At 45.2% G+C, this 15,005-nt stretch overlaps 1 protein-coding gene across 6 annotated transcripts in view; it reads left to right on the forward strand.

Moving 5' to 3' along the window:
- The window catches only part of MYO1B (myosin IB), a 113,145-nt gene extending 108,274 nt beyond the window's left edge, over positions 1-4,871 (forward strand). For all 6 annotated transcript variants that reach the window (XM_040605211.1, XM_040605212.1, XM_040605214.1 and 3 more), the window contains one exon: positions 1,895-4,871. In XM_040605211.1, coding sequence (XP_040461145.1) covers positions 1,895-2,018 — 124 coding nt within the window. In that variant the 3' untranslated portion in view covers positions 2,019-4,871. The remainder of the gene's footprint in view (positions 1-1,894) is intronic.
- Positions 4,872-15,005: the final 10,134 nt, after the last annotated feature.

The raw sequence follows: 15,005 nt of genomic DNA on the forward strand, positions 1-15,005 counted from the left end.
AGTAAGAGTCCCTCGCTTCACCCACCACTGCTACGTGCTCGTTTGCTGTGTGAAGTGCCCCCAGATTTCAGCACTGTTGATTTGGTGGCCTTATTCATTCTGAATAAAGAAGAAAATTTGGAACCCTTTAACCGCAGTGAAATAAAATTTCTGTAGGCACAACCTGAACCTGTTAGCTGGCTGCAGTGCACTGCTTGTATTCTAGAGTCACCATGGCGAGTACAGTTTATATCCGCCTGGATTTTTATTTTAAGGCTGATTTTGCTCCTTCCTTGAAAACGATATCTGCCTTTTCCCGGTGTTCTGTTACCAGCTGGGATTTAATTTGCTGAAGGGTGTGTGTTGTAGCCTCTAAAAGAGTGGGGCTGTCCCCAGTCAGTTTCTAGTTTAATGATGGCTACAAAGGAATAAACTACTAAAATGAGGTTTAAGCGTGCATTGCACTAGTCTGGCCTGCCTTAGGTCTGGAAGCGGTCTGCCTTCTGGGAGGCGGCTTGTATTTTGGGATGTGGTTTTGTTTCTTGTCTTGCAGATTAAAAACATTGACGTGTGTATTGCTATTGAGTTTATTCAGACTAAATAATTTGAAGCTGTTAGCAGTTCCGTCTCTGCTGATGGTGAAGCGGGACTCTCGTCTCCCCGCTAGAGTTTAGGTACAAGCACAACTAGGGACTGATGAGAAAATGTGACCTTATTTTGACTGCTGTACACTGCTTTTTGGGAGGAGAGTTGATATAAGCAAAAATACCGTTGGTGCAGGGCTATGTCTTATTAGACATTTTTTCATATAGATATATATACACACATGCGTACTGTTTATATATGTAATATTGGAACAATGTGGTGAGGAAAACGCAGCGCTGGTGACAAGAGATGATGGCGCTGAGACCTGCGGAGGATTTTTTGGGTGCTGGCATGGCCAGCAGCACCAGACAAGTTAAACCGTGGGGCGCCTGGGCCGCGCAGCAGGAGGGCGGGAGCGAAGGGCAGCTCTGCGCGGCGGGCGCTTCCTCCCCTGAGCTCGGCCGCAGCTTGATTTGTGGCTTCCGGCGGCAGGACACATTCTTTGAAGTTTTTGGCCTCTGCTGAAGGGCTTTTTAAGGATCCTAAAAGGGAAAATCTGCTGTATTACAAAGGACTTTTTAGGTCAGCGGCCGCTGCGTGTGAGCCAAAAGGCAGTGCTGCCCTGTTTGGTGCTTCTGATCTTGCTCGCCCGTGAGAGGCTTGAGGCTCCCCAGGAGCCTGTTGGTTTGGGTTTTTTTTTTAAAGCAGTTCTCCACATTCAGTGGAATTTCTCTTCCAGTAAAAAGTGAAGAGTCAAATTCACATTAATTTATTCTGGACTGTAGGAAATAGCTAAATTTGGAGATTGCTGGCAAGGAAGAGAACTTCCCCAGCCGCCGAGCAGGGGGCTGTAAAGGCTGACTGCAGATCAGAAACGCGAGAGCTGCTAAAATACCAGATATATTGAGTGTAAACCAGAAGCCAAGCGCTCCTGATGTTCCTATAGAAGTATTTAGCTTCCGTCCATGAAAACAGCAAAGTCCCTTTGGATGATGGTGAAGCAGTTGGAAATAGTCTTTGCTGCATTCCTGGTACATTAGAAATTCTGTTTTCATCTGCCTGCTTTCTAAAGGAGTAGCTAACTACTGTAAAAGGCCCACAGTTACGAGCAGAAGACAATAATTAAGAGATACTACCTGAAGGACACTCAAGCCGTGCCACAACCTATGGCTTTTTTCTTTTTTTTTTAATTCCTCTACTCTTATTACTAATGCAGACCTGAAAATGACATCCTTTGGGGTGATGCTCAGAACCATCAGGGAAAGACTTCTCCTTCTTGTGTGTTTTTTTTCCGCCTTTAACTTAAATTGTATCATGTTCCCTCTTCTAGGTTTCTGGTCCAGTTCAGACAAGACAAAGTGTGTGTGAAGTTCATACAAGGCAGCCAGAAAAACGGCAACATCCCAACTTGCAAGCGAAAAAACAATCGGCTTCTCGAAGTGGCTGTCCCGTAACGGCGGCTGGTGGCTCTCCCTTTCACGGACTTGTTTCTTTGTAATAGTGCAATTTTAGTTGTTTGGTTTTGCTGGTTTTATCCCTTTCTGGAGCTGTTGATGGCTAATAGCTATAGAAACCCTTGGCAAAACATTTGATCGATCGATTTTTTAATCTTTTTGTTCATGCCAGAGTTCTAACCCTCAACATGCAGATTTTTACCCAGTGAGGCATTTTTACCAGCTGGCCCATTTCTGTCATACACAAATCGTTCTTTTTGTTTAGAGGTCGTATTTTAGTGCAGCATACCATAACCCCACATATTAATGATAAATTACTCATACTCCTTAGTCTAGAGATCCGCTTAACAGGAACTATACATGGCCTTGATGCTTGATGGCCACTTGTGCCCAGTGTCTTTTTGTACTGACCTGTTGTGGTGCTCTGACGGCTCTGCGGTGGCCCCCGGCAGGTGGAGGCTGACACACGGACCCCTGTAGGTAGCACTACGACCTGTGTGACTCCATCTGTAAGTCGCTGCAGCACAGGAGCACCTCATTCTGCAAAAGAGAAGGAATATATGATGATACAAGCAGCTCTATGCATAATTTTGTAGTAAAAACCGCAGAAGTTTTGACACAGGATTCTTAATTAGGTCAGATGTTTTTAATGACTTTATACAGTAGGAATCAGTAAAATTAAAAAAGCACGTTTCTTTTGCAAAAGCTATACAGTTTGAGGCATATTTTCTGTTCTGCTATTTTTCCTTTTAAATTATCAGTTAAGATTAGAGCCTGAAAAATGCAGTAGTATTCATAACACAAGTAAATGCTAGGTATTTAAACAGTTAGTTATCAAGCAAGAGGTTTGAACCTTTCCTTTAGATATTGGCATGTACAATGTGCAATAAAACATACGTGACATTTTGTGAAAAATTATTTATAATACATTTTTGTGTGCAAGAGAGAAGATTGGTGCAGACTGCATAGTGTAGGGGTTAAAATAGATTTGTGTTGTTAATTTGCAGTTTTTTAGAGTGTACACTACAGTTGTCAGTTCGGGAAGAATACTTAAAATTAAAAAAAAAAATGAGGGTCTGTATATAAATTGGTATTATGGTAATAAAACTGTTCTAATTCTGTGCTGTTTGGTACTCCTATGTTATAACCATATTTTTGTACTCCAAACTATTTTATATAACTCGTGTGCCTGATGTAAATGCGTGCACAGAAAATACAATCAAGAGCTGCATGATAAACTTTCCAGTGTAACTGATTGCACTTAATCTTTTATAAGCCAGAAGCATTAGTTGAAATCCTTAAGAGGAGAGACGCATTTTTAGGTAGAAGCAACTACTCAAGTGAAGGGTTTGTTGGATGTGACCGTTTGATTTGTTTGATGCAAGGACAGTTGAGAAAGCATTGTATTTTTGCAGTCTGATATAGGACAGATTAAGTCCCTGGGTATCTGATGTGCAGTGCTGGAAGTCCAAGCATAAATAAAGGAAAGATAAAGAAAAGTTCAGAGTCTCGTTACTCTCCGGGTGGTGAAGTGATGTAGCACTCATGGCTGCGAAGGCTCCTCTGGGTAGTTTGACACTGATGTTGGCGCTCTGCATTCAAACGGCATTTACTGCCATAGACGTTCTAGTGCTAATGGTTATCAGGCTGAAAAAAACCAGCTGGCTTGGGTTGTACCACATTGTGCTTTGGGATTAAAGTAAACTATTTTGCTATGAGTTGCATATAAACGATTGTTTCAATCGGTTGTTTGAACGTTGCTGTTAAAAGTCGACGTGCGTGACCTTGAAAGGTGGGAGTAATCAAAAGATGTATCTCCCGAGAGATGACAAAAGGTTGCCTCCTCCTTATTGTCTCAGCTTGAAGCCTTCCTTTAATAACTGAGTCAGCTATAACAGCTCAATAACAGAGAAATGGTTTTACATGTATTGTAATTAGAGATGCTTATGAAGGCAATGTTAGTACGGATTTGTAATGCAGGATTCAGTTGCTCCACAGGAATTGTTCCATCGCCTTAAGAAGACAGCACATAACACTGTGGCATGTAAAACTCCTAAATCCCATGTTAGAATTCCTGCTCGGTAAAGATTGGAGGGTTTGAAGAACTGTTCACTATCTTGAAAACCTTATAGTAAGGACCACAAGGAGCGAATTTTGAAAATGCAGACCAAAGTAAGGAAAAATGGGAAGTCTAATGTACTCCCGTAGTTGCTTGCAGGTCAGAAATGGGAGAGTTCAGATTAAGTACAGCTGGATATTTGGCCTGTGAAATTAGGGTATTATGGGATAACGTTAGGATGTTTGATCTGTCCCAACGAGAGCCAGTACACATACCTTTTAAATTATTATTTTTTAATTTGATGTTTGCAAGTCATGATAGCCATATCTGCAAAAGACTGTAAGAGGGACAAATTCCTCACTTCTGGTTCTGTTGTTTCTTTTCTTTCCCTGGAACATTTGCAGTTTTCACCTTGCATATTAGCTGGTCCTTTGTGATCGTTACCATTCGACACAAAAATTTCCCAATGTACAGAACAAGTTTTGCTTAATGTGTATTATTTAGATATGCTAGGAGAGTCTTGGTATCTTGGTGTTTAAATTTAAGTATCTAGGATGTGGAAAATGAAAACACAAGGTCACCTAGTTGTTTTTTTTCTTCTCCTCTGTTTTCTTTTATAACTGTCTATTGAATGGAGTTGTAAAGAGAAGACTATTTCTCCTATGGTGCTAACCTTACACATCCTTTCACTTGTAAATTTTGTTATCTGAAAGCTGGGCAAGGATCATTTAAAAAAAAATATATTTGTTGCATGATACTTTCTAGAATCAAATAAAATTCTGTTCCTAGACCTATACTTTCTCTATATCTGTATCTTCCTTACTGCCGTCAAATCTAAAAAGAGCAGGTGGCTGGGTTGTAATTAAATATGAGCAGCTCTGGTGTGTGACGTGGAGAGAGAAGCAATTTGTATTTGGTGTGTGATTCCGTAGGAGGCAGCATGTCTTCCTCAGTGATTCACCGCAACCTTTTCCAGGGCAATTCTTCAGTGCAAGTCCTTTCCTTGACATAGTTGTCTCTGACAATTCTGCAAACTCAGCTTTCCTGACATTAGGATTTGGACTGATTCCCTAAGAACAGTATTAATAGCCAGGTTAACCTGATTTTTTAAAAACGGCTTTGAGCCCCAAACCTATCACACTTCATACATTTTGTCTTGTGATCTTTTTCTCTCTTTTTATCCTTAACAATTTTAATCCTGATTCATTGATGTCAATGTTTGTTGTACAAATTAGGGAAGAAAGAAGCTAAAATAAAAATTCAGAAAATGCATCCTTTCATTTTAATCTAGGTTTGTTTTAATTACCAAAATGAGAGCCTTTTTCTAAACCGTTCTGGGAAAATAATGGAAAAATTCATGCAAAATTTTGATACAAAATGAGATCATTCCAACAAACACACGTTTCGAAGACAACTGGAAGCGTTTTATGGAGGTGCTGCCAACTCACAGCGATATAGACAAGCATGAATGTGAAGTGATCCTGAGCGTCGCTAACGGATGAGTTCTGGCTATCCTAGCCATCCTGATCAGAGTATTTTGTAGCTTACATAGACATATGACTGTGAGTGGGAGGGACGGTTCTTTACCGACGTTCATAAAACCCCTCAAAGTGATCAGAATTCTCTGGATCCTGCTTTTAATCCTGCGGTTTGAAAGAATTGTGTGTTATGTCACTGCCCCGTGACCTTCCAGTTAAATGTAACTAAAGGTTGTTGGCATGTCGCACGATCTTGTAGCCCTTCCAGCACAATATTTGCTAATTTGCCCCGCAGACCTGTCTGTCTGAAATTGTCTGTTAAGTAGTTTCTAAAGACTTAATTCAGGCAATGGCATCCTCCCTCAAAGAGAACAGTATTTGCATGTCAGTCCCAGTTACAGTGAGACTTCCCATTTTATGACTAACTGGAGTCTTTCCTTCTAGAGATGTAGCTAAAGGGAGGTTTAGTGTATGGGAAGAAAAAAATGCATTGGCAGAGCAGCACTTGCTTCTGCTGCAGCATCGTAGGTACCAGCGGTTGCTGCTTTAAGCACACCATATATATACATATAAAAAATATACCCACACACCCTGCACGGAAAAGCTCAGCAGCACTGACTGAATCTCTCAGTTCTTCTGCTCTTTTGAAGCAGAGTATATAGAGGGTGAAGGATTGTGGTAAATTTATAGTTGCTGTAAATAATTGTAAGAATGTATTGACATAAGGTCGGGGCAGATTTGCATTGGCCGATCTCAAAAAAATAGCTGTAATGCAAAGAGGAAAAAAAGTGCTCCTATGAATTTGTTGGTTTTAAGGAAACACATCACTATTTCATGTCTGGTGGTATTTGTCTGTGGTCAGCTAGTGCTATTTAAAGGGTTAGGGCTGAGGGGAATATCAGCTTAATCTGGTTATCAGCTAGAACCAGTTCTGCTCCTGTTCCCTCACGTCCAGGGGTGAGTTGGGTATTCAGGCTTTAACTTGGTTCAAATGGGATCAGGACAGTTTGAGGCTATTGCAGTTTTCATTTGCATTATGATCAATTGATGAATAGAGTCATAAAATTTTTAGGAACAGACTCCCTCTCTCCTTCATCCTGAACTTTTAGGACATTGACATCTAATTGTGGATGAACTAAGCAAAATTTTGAAGTATGAAACACAAAAGGCTTTATATGTGAGTGAAAAGGAAAATCTGAAGAACCTGAGTATCTCTTCTTAATAATTCAACTGATTTCGAAGGCTGCACTCTGCACTTAACCCAAGGTAAGGATCTCTTTGCTACTGTTTATGGTCTTTTAATTATTAGAAAAAAGATAAAAACTAAATATTCCTCTGGCCAGGGAATTTTCTTCCCTGGAAACGTGGCAAAGTACTGGGGATCTGTGGGGATTCCTTCTGTAGCAGCCCTTGCCCAGACCTGGGACTTGGGTGCCAGTCTCGCCTCCACCCTCAGAATCATCGCGTGCCTTTTGGGCTGCTCCCCGGCAGCCGGAGATGATGCTGTTTGCACAGTGAAGGGTGATTTTTACTGGGCTGGCAAACCCCTTCTGGACGTTACAAATCTGTTCCCCACCAGTATCTCGATGCTGGGTGCCCCTGAGGTGCTGGGTGCCGTTTCCCACTCTGGTTCTCAGCACGTTCTGGTTTCCTCCTGCCCCTTGACGTCCTTTGCAGTGGTAGAGGGAGGCAGATGTCTCCAGGGTAAAGCAGCAATGTATTCCTTTAGGTTATTTTCTTCCATTATCTACCACTGCATCTTGGCACCTTGGTTTCAGCTGAACATACAGGAAACGTTTCATTTCCCTTCTAACCAAGAACTGTTTTTAATGAAAGATGCTTTGTTCCCGTTCGAGTTGACTTGCTGGCTGTATCGGTACCACCGGTCTTTCCCAAAACTCTTAACAAAAAGCAAAACGGAAGCCTGGAACATGAAAAGCAGATGTTGCTGTGTGCTCTGTCTCTTCCTGTTAGACGAGAAATCCACTTGAAGTGAAGTGATGAAGTCCCTGCTGGCTTGGTTCGCGGCACGCAGCCTTCAAGGTTGCTGTACGTGCTTCTTGTAGCCTGAAAAAAGGAATCCATCAGAATACAAAGTAGGGAGTTTCAAACTGTGGTGCCAAAAGGAAGGGGAGCTCATGTATATTCAGATGCAAAGGAGCATGAAATAGCCACAAATACAGTTAGGTGTGTTTTTACTGCCTGTATGCTGCTGTAGCTATGGGAAGGGACCTTGGCGTAAGTTTAACCATGGAGACTCCAGCTGGAGGTGTTCAAAGCAATGCTGTCTGATCAAAATCACCATAAGCCATTGATTGTTATTAAAAATTAAATGTTAACATCCAAAGGTTGTGGATGAGCTTGCAATGGTAGAGTCCAAGTGTTGATTGCATCCCAAAATTCTTAATATTATATGGGGATTGTAGCCCTGTGATGGCAGGTTCTTGAGTTGTCATGAGCTGTTCTGGGGATAATGCAGGAAATAGAAGATTTCAGCTGTTTCTGATACAGGAAAGAGGCATTTGTTTTAAACCAACCACAAACTCATTGCAAGATAGAAGCAGGCTTGTTTCCAGCTCACGGTCAGCCCGTCACTGGCACCGAGCTGTTCTCCCCGGCCATCCTTGATTTGAATGCTATTGAGTTATTGACATCACGGGATGTCCCACACGTGCTTGGCTCCCGAGCACCACACGCGTGCCCCTGGGATGTGGGTTTGGATCCTGCCTGGGTGGTTTGCTCCCTTCTGTTGAGGCGGAGGTAGGATTTCTCTGGATAAAGCAAACAAACAAAAGATGAAATTGGAAAATGAAGGGAAACCGTGAGCCAGATCAGTGCTTCAAGTTTCAGTCCCATCTTCAGACTCTTCTGTACAAGGGGGGTGAGGAAACCCTTTCTGAAGAGAGGAGAGCATCTTCTCCAGCTGCCAGACCCCAGGATGCGGCAGGTGGGGACGTATGTCTTCCTTCAGCCAGGGTGGAGTGAAGCCTTTTGTAGATTTGATCTATTTTTGTGTTGCTGTGCTAATCCTGGTCCTTGGTGTTACTTAGAGGCTTCCCTCCGTGCGGCTTTCTCCTTGCGCTCAGTTTGGCAGTGCTGGATGTCTTCTCAGTCATTACCTCAGCATGTCCTACAGCCCCCCGAGACCTCTCTGCCCACCTCTGCTAGGGTTGGGTCACGCTGGTGGGGGGATTTCTGGAAACTGGTGGGATGTAAGGAGGAGTGGGAAATCTTTTCTGGTGGGAGACCAAATCAAAAGCAGTGTTTTGGGTCAGAAGCATCTGGAAAAGGCTCTTGAGCTACCAGGCATCAGGGGTTTGCTAGTGACTGCTGAACTGCAGCCGCCTGCCTCAGGTTTTAGCTGCTTTGCCTCTTCCATCTGGAAGACCTGGGCTCCAAACCCAGAGGATCAGTCAGCATGGCATCCTGTGCTTCACGAGTGGCTTGTGAGGTCCAGCGTGCGGCTTTTGGAGCTTGTCGTTGCCAAATTCAATACTGATGACAGTTTTAATCAGTGGGAAATGTGTCTGCTGGAACGTGGCAGGGCAGCACTGAGGAAACGCTGCTCTCACCATGGCACCTGGGAAGCTGCTTTTGGTGTCCTCAGCCAGGGTGTGCATTGGTATGTGCTTCAGAGAAACAGAAATGTGCGTGATGGGCAAACATCTTTGGCATGACACATGCACTAGATGCAATTCCTTGTCATCTAAGGGATCTGGCCACTTTGGAGATAGTGCTTGGTCTGTTGTGGAGAGACCTTAATTTGGGTCATTGGAGTTTGGTTTTTTTCTTCTTTTTTTTGGTTGTTGCACTTGCAATGTGACACAAAGGTCACTGTGCCTTTAAGGATGCATCTTTTTCCTTATGAAAAAATGCAATTTTACACAGAGGGACAGATTTCCTTTTTTCTTCCTTTTTTTTTTTTTTTTATTTTTTTTGAGTGAACTGACTAGTAATGGAGTTGAAAACAGTTCTCAGTATTGGGAAAAAAAAAAAAACAAACCCAAAAACAAGCCAAACCAAGCCAAAAAAACCCCACCCCAAACCCCCAAAATGGATCCTAGCAACTACAAACGAGACCTGTATTTATAACTGTTTCTTTCCCCAAAATGGCTGGAAAAGTAAAACTGAGGCTGTGGTTTTGTGTTTCGGCATCAGCCAAACCAGCGCGTTTCCTGCCCCCGTGGCACTGGTCTGGTCCTCGGTCCCCTGCCCGCAGCCCCAGCCGTGTCGCCGGGGCCATGTGCCACAGGGCTGATAAGATGGTCCCTGGAGGGTGCGGGTCCCTGCGCAGCCCCACCAGGCTGGACAGGGGAGAAGACGTTGGGATTGTGACTCCAGCTTGGGCATGATGCAAAACCACACGCCAGGAGAGCTGCTGCGCTTTCCGCAGTCATGACGGGTTCCAAGGACTGGGTGAGCTCTCTTAAAAGGCACCATGTGCCAAAAAAACCCCAGGTTTTCCAACATAAGACAGACAAATGTCCCCCAAATTTTCCAGCTGTTCTTTGAAAACAGAAAGGAGAAGTGGTAGGTACAGATCTGGCTCTAATGTCACGCTTTTTACAAAGTGCAGCTCAAGGTTTCTCTCTCCGCTGGTGCTGACTTTATTGTTCCAAACGGGGATTTGCGTGGCATGTGGTGGGGGAGCACTGGGGGCACCGCCGTGTGTGTCCTAATGAGCACAGCTTCTGGAAGGCGTGTGGGGAAGCCAGACGTGCAAGGCAAAAGGAGGGGTGAATCATAGAATCACTGAGGTTGGAAAAGACCTTTAAGATCATCAGGTCCAATCGTTAACCCAGCTCTGCCAAGCCCACCGCTGAGCCATGTCCGTCAGCACTGTGTGCCTGCAGGCTACTGTATGATTGCACCACATCCGTGTGGATCGTTCAGAGAAATTAAAGAGGAACACAAAATTAATGACTGTGTGAAACCTTCGCCTGCTCCCGAGCTGATGGTAAACGTCTCATCGGCTCCATGGGGGCCAGAACCTCTCCCCGTTCTCATGCAGGTTTCTGTGCAGACACCAAGCAGATCATTACAGAGCTTCCAGCTGGGATCATAATGTCATTTCCTCTGCTATTTGCCTGGATTCCTTTTTCATCTCTTCCCATTCCCTCCTCAGGCTTGCTGAAGAACCGCTTTCTGAATTCACAATTTACCTGCCAGATAAATCCGGTAAAAAGGTCTCTCCAGGTTGTGGGAGAAATCTGTGCCCCAAACGCAGAGCGAGTGCCTACAGCCGGTGCAGCGCGAGGCGCGCGCCTCCTCTTCCCGGTCTGCGGCTGTGGTGGGCAGTGCACGCTCTGGCAGGACCCCTTGCCTGGCCCACCTCCAGGACAAGGGTCACATCTCCGGTCCTGGTGGGACGCACAACGTGCAAGTCATGCAGCTCAGTGACGCGGGGAATGCGCTGCCGGCGATCCCTGGCCATGCTCCTGCGCAAAGCCAGCGGTGGCCGCTCTCCCCACGCACTTCACAGCGAATGCGGCGTGACGGGGTATCGCCAGGGCCCCGGAGCCTGGCTGCTGGAGCCCCCTGAGCACAGCCTGACGATGCACGTGAAGATGGAAGGAAGGAGAAATGTGGGGAGGCAGCACAGTGCTGGCGTGCTCCGAAAGCCAACTGCTGCGCTCCAGATGTTCTAAATCACATGTGGAAAAGTGTTTGTGGTCAGATGCTGCTTGAAAACGATTGTTGATAGTCTCCTGAGACGGCTCGTGACAAATTGAATAATAAAAATGTTAAAAATAGCGTAGTTATTCCCTGGAAAAGCAAAGTTCCCACAATCCAATGAGCTGGGAAAATTGCTGAACTTCCTTTGGACGCAACATGCTCTTTTTCGTGTGTGTGTTCTCCAACCTTCCATGGGTCTCCAGGCTTTTTTCTTATGACCCTTCCTCCTCCTAAGAGCTCCGAGCAACCACGTTTCCAGCCTCCCCGGCCCCAGCAGCAGCTGAGCTGACCACCAGCCATCGACGTGAAAAACTGCCTCCTGCACGCCCTGAACCTCATAGTTTGTTCCCTGGTGTCACTGGTTGTTGCAAGTTTGTCTTTGTAGACCTTTTTTTTTTTTTTTTTTTTAACTATAGGGAAAGCTAGCTCACAAACACACAGCAGTAACACCAGGAGCTCTTTACCACAATAGACCATCCTTGACAGCAGCAGTCCTCTACTGGCCATGCTTAGCCTGTGCCACCGTTGATTTTTATCTGCTCGCGGTGCTGCAAGGTGCAGTACTGACCCTCCTTCCTCAATGTGGGGGCAACCGGGGGCAACCACCACACAGGGGTTTGGTACTCTGTGTGTTGTCTCCTAGGCAGAAGGCTTGGGGTCAGCGAATGTCCCAGGACTCTCCTCCACCGCGATGCTTGGCGAGGTCAGGTCCCTCTTGAGAGCTCCATAGTTTAATCATAGAATCATTCAGGTTGGAAAAGACCTTTAAGATCATCAAGTCCAGCTGTTAACCCAGCTCTGCCAAGCCCGCCGCTGAACCATCTCCCTAAGCGTCGCATCTATGTGGTTTCTGAACACCTGCAGGGATGATGATGCCACCACCTCCCTGGGCAGCCTGTCCCAGGGCTTCACCGCGCTTTTGGTGAAGAAATATTCCCTAATATCTAACGTAAACCTCCCCTGGTGCAACCTGAGGCAGTTTCCTCTTGTCCTGTCATTATGTTATGAGTGGAAGTGGGGTTTTTGGTGGTGAGAGGAGATGATTTGTTACAGTCTGCTTATGCTGCAGCAATGAATTGCAAATCTGGTGGCAGAGATGATAAAAGCTGTGGGTAATGACAGGCTGTGGAAATGTTTGGCGTGCCCGGAGTAAGAACGCGTGCGCTTTGCTAGCTGGCAACAGCCCTTCGCATTTGACAGACACTAAATATGTAAAAGTGACCTGAGTCTGTCTACTACTGGAAGAAATGTCATCGTTACAAAAACTACCCTTCTGTGTGCTATTTGTTCGTATTTCTCTTGAATTAGCGATAGATTCTATCCTATTCTGGCATGAAGTGCAGCTCTGCAGGCATGTATACTGACTTAAGATTTTCTTGCCAGCAAATTTAGGGGAAGATCTTGGAAACATGAGCTCAACTTAAGCATTGTGATGGTCATTTTATGGGCGATGATTTCAACCTTAATATGGCAATTTCTTTTATCTGACCATTCATTCTGGAGACTAGCAATATTTAAACTTTCAGCAGAGTTGAGGTGGTCAGCACTTCAACGTACGCACTCGGTTTAAGTCCCAGTCCTGAGTGCCAGAGTCTCCTCTGAAGCCTTTTGCTTGATGAGGAACCCCACACACCCACCAACCCACTGACCAGAACCGCTGTGGCTCCACTGCCATCAGGCAGCTCATCAGCTGATGCTCATTTTTGTGTTCTCCCTGGCTGCTGTGTGGCTGTGGAGTTTTGCTGGCAAAGCATCTGAGGTGCAGCTGTTCCCTCCCCATGTGAAAATCTGAGACACGCAGCAAATTTAGGGGTAGAGTAAAACCAAAGAAATGGAGCGGGGTGCAATGGAAAATGCAAATGTTTTAGGAGCTTTATAGGCGAAATATGAAAAGGCTCTGGTTTCACAATGAAATTTTGTGCTGAGCTGTTGGTCTGAAGTTTAGATCCTGCGTGATGTCTTGAGAATAGCATTCGTAACAGATTTAAATCTGCTGACAGACTGATGCTCTGTCCCAAAACCACCGGCACAGTTGTCTCCACTGAATATCTCCCTGCCAGGCGCCGCTCGGAAGAGTCTAACAAAGATAGAAAACTGAAGTTGCTTTTCCTGCCACGAAGATGAAATGGAATACACGGTGGCTACAGTAAAGGCGGCAGTCACCACGTGGGACTTCCTCCACAGGATGTCCTAGATATTCTTCTGCCCTGAGTAAGCTGTCTCACTCACACCTTCATAGTTAACCACGGCGCTGAATCAGAAACTATTCCCTGATCAGCTCAAGATGCCCACGAGCAACTGGCCTGCTTACCCAGGCGGGCTGAGCCCTGCCTCGCTGCTCCCAGCTGCACCGTGCCACCGCCGCTGCCCGCCTGGTGCCGCGCTGCATCCCAGCGCATCGCCCCCGGCCTCAGGTCTGTCCTGGGCCACCCCACCGCTAGGTCCTTCACCAACCATAGCTTCCTTCTACTCTGATGCAGCAGTTTAAAGACCCGTTACTTGCTCTTGGTATTTCTCCCCCTATTTAAGGAATATATGTATATATGTGAAGGCGATGTGTGTTTATTTGAAGGTTGCTTGTAGGTCCAGCCCTCCCATGGGTCCTTCCTCCAGCAGTTCCCCGGATCCAACACGAGTAAATAAACATAGCTCTCAGTGTTGGAAAAGATAATTGGCTGTATAATGCACATAAAGCAAAATTGCTTTCCTCAAGATTTATTCATCAATTATAGTTTGCCCTGGATGGCGCAGTCTGAGCCATTTTCTGGACAGGGGAGAAATATGTCAAATGGAGGGGAAGCTATTGTTGTGATGAATGACTGGGTTCATGTGTGCATGACTCAGTGTTTTGGGGCTTCCATAATAAGTATGCTATTAATAAGCTAATGAGCATGCAAATGAGGAGCCAAAGAGTATCATTATATTTGAGACAGTAATGTATGTTTTGGTTTTTTTGCTTGTAATTAATGAGAAGGTTGCCTGGTTGGTTGGTGTCCCCCAGGTGAGGTTATTTGTTCGCTCTGCTGTGGAGGAGGTAGCAGGCAGTGAGCTGTGTAAATCTCACCTCTCCTTTTTGCAAACTCCCTTTTGCCTCTGCCCGCCGAGCCCTGCTTCATACATGGTGGAACTCCAGCTTCTTACTGCGGGCTGGGGATCCCAACGTCCGACTTGAAGCTAAGGCCATGTCAGCTGCAGTAAAGGCTTTTTTATTTGTTTAATTAAGATTTTAATGGTAATGGCACTTTTGTCTCTCTCTGGAGAACGTACTGATGTGACAGTGTTGTGCAGAGTCTTATTAAAAAAAAAAAAAAAAAGAAAAGAAAAAAACCCCCAATGCTGGCAGTTACACTTCCAGCGGATCAATATGGTACATGGAGGATAAGCAAAGCAACCATGTGGAGGAAGAGTGGTCATGGATTTCTTATGGGGTTGTCTGGTGGTGCTCAGTTCCCTCGGCTGCTGTTTACTTTAAAACCATTTAGTAGGACTTGGGAGCTCTCAGCATCTGAAGGGATCTGGCCCCTTTGTAAAGAGACTCCTATGAGGGCACAAGGTGATCTGCAAACCTGTCAGCTACCATGCCGACTCTCTGCTGCTGCTGTTGACCTTGTCTCATTATTGGTGTCAAACTGGTTTGCTAAGAAGCATTCAATTAGTTTCCTATTTTTTAAGCAGGAATCACCTGTATTGTAAAGCACACTGTGAGCTGCGCTGCCCAGACACGCTTCTCCGATGCTAGGTGATGCACGAGGCACAGGGATCACCATGGTGTCC

This window comes from Falco naumanni, chromosome 8, assembly GCF_017639655.2.
Source record: "Falco naumanni isolate bFalNau1 chromosome 8, bFalNau1.pat, whole genome shotgun sequence".
Classification (NCBI taxonomy): Eukaryota; Metazoa; Chordata; class Aves; order Falconiformes; family Falconidae; genus Falco; species Falco naumanni.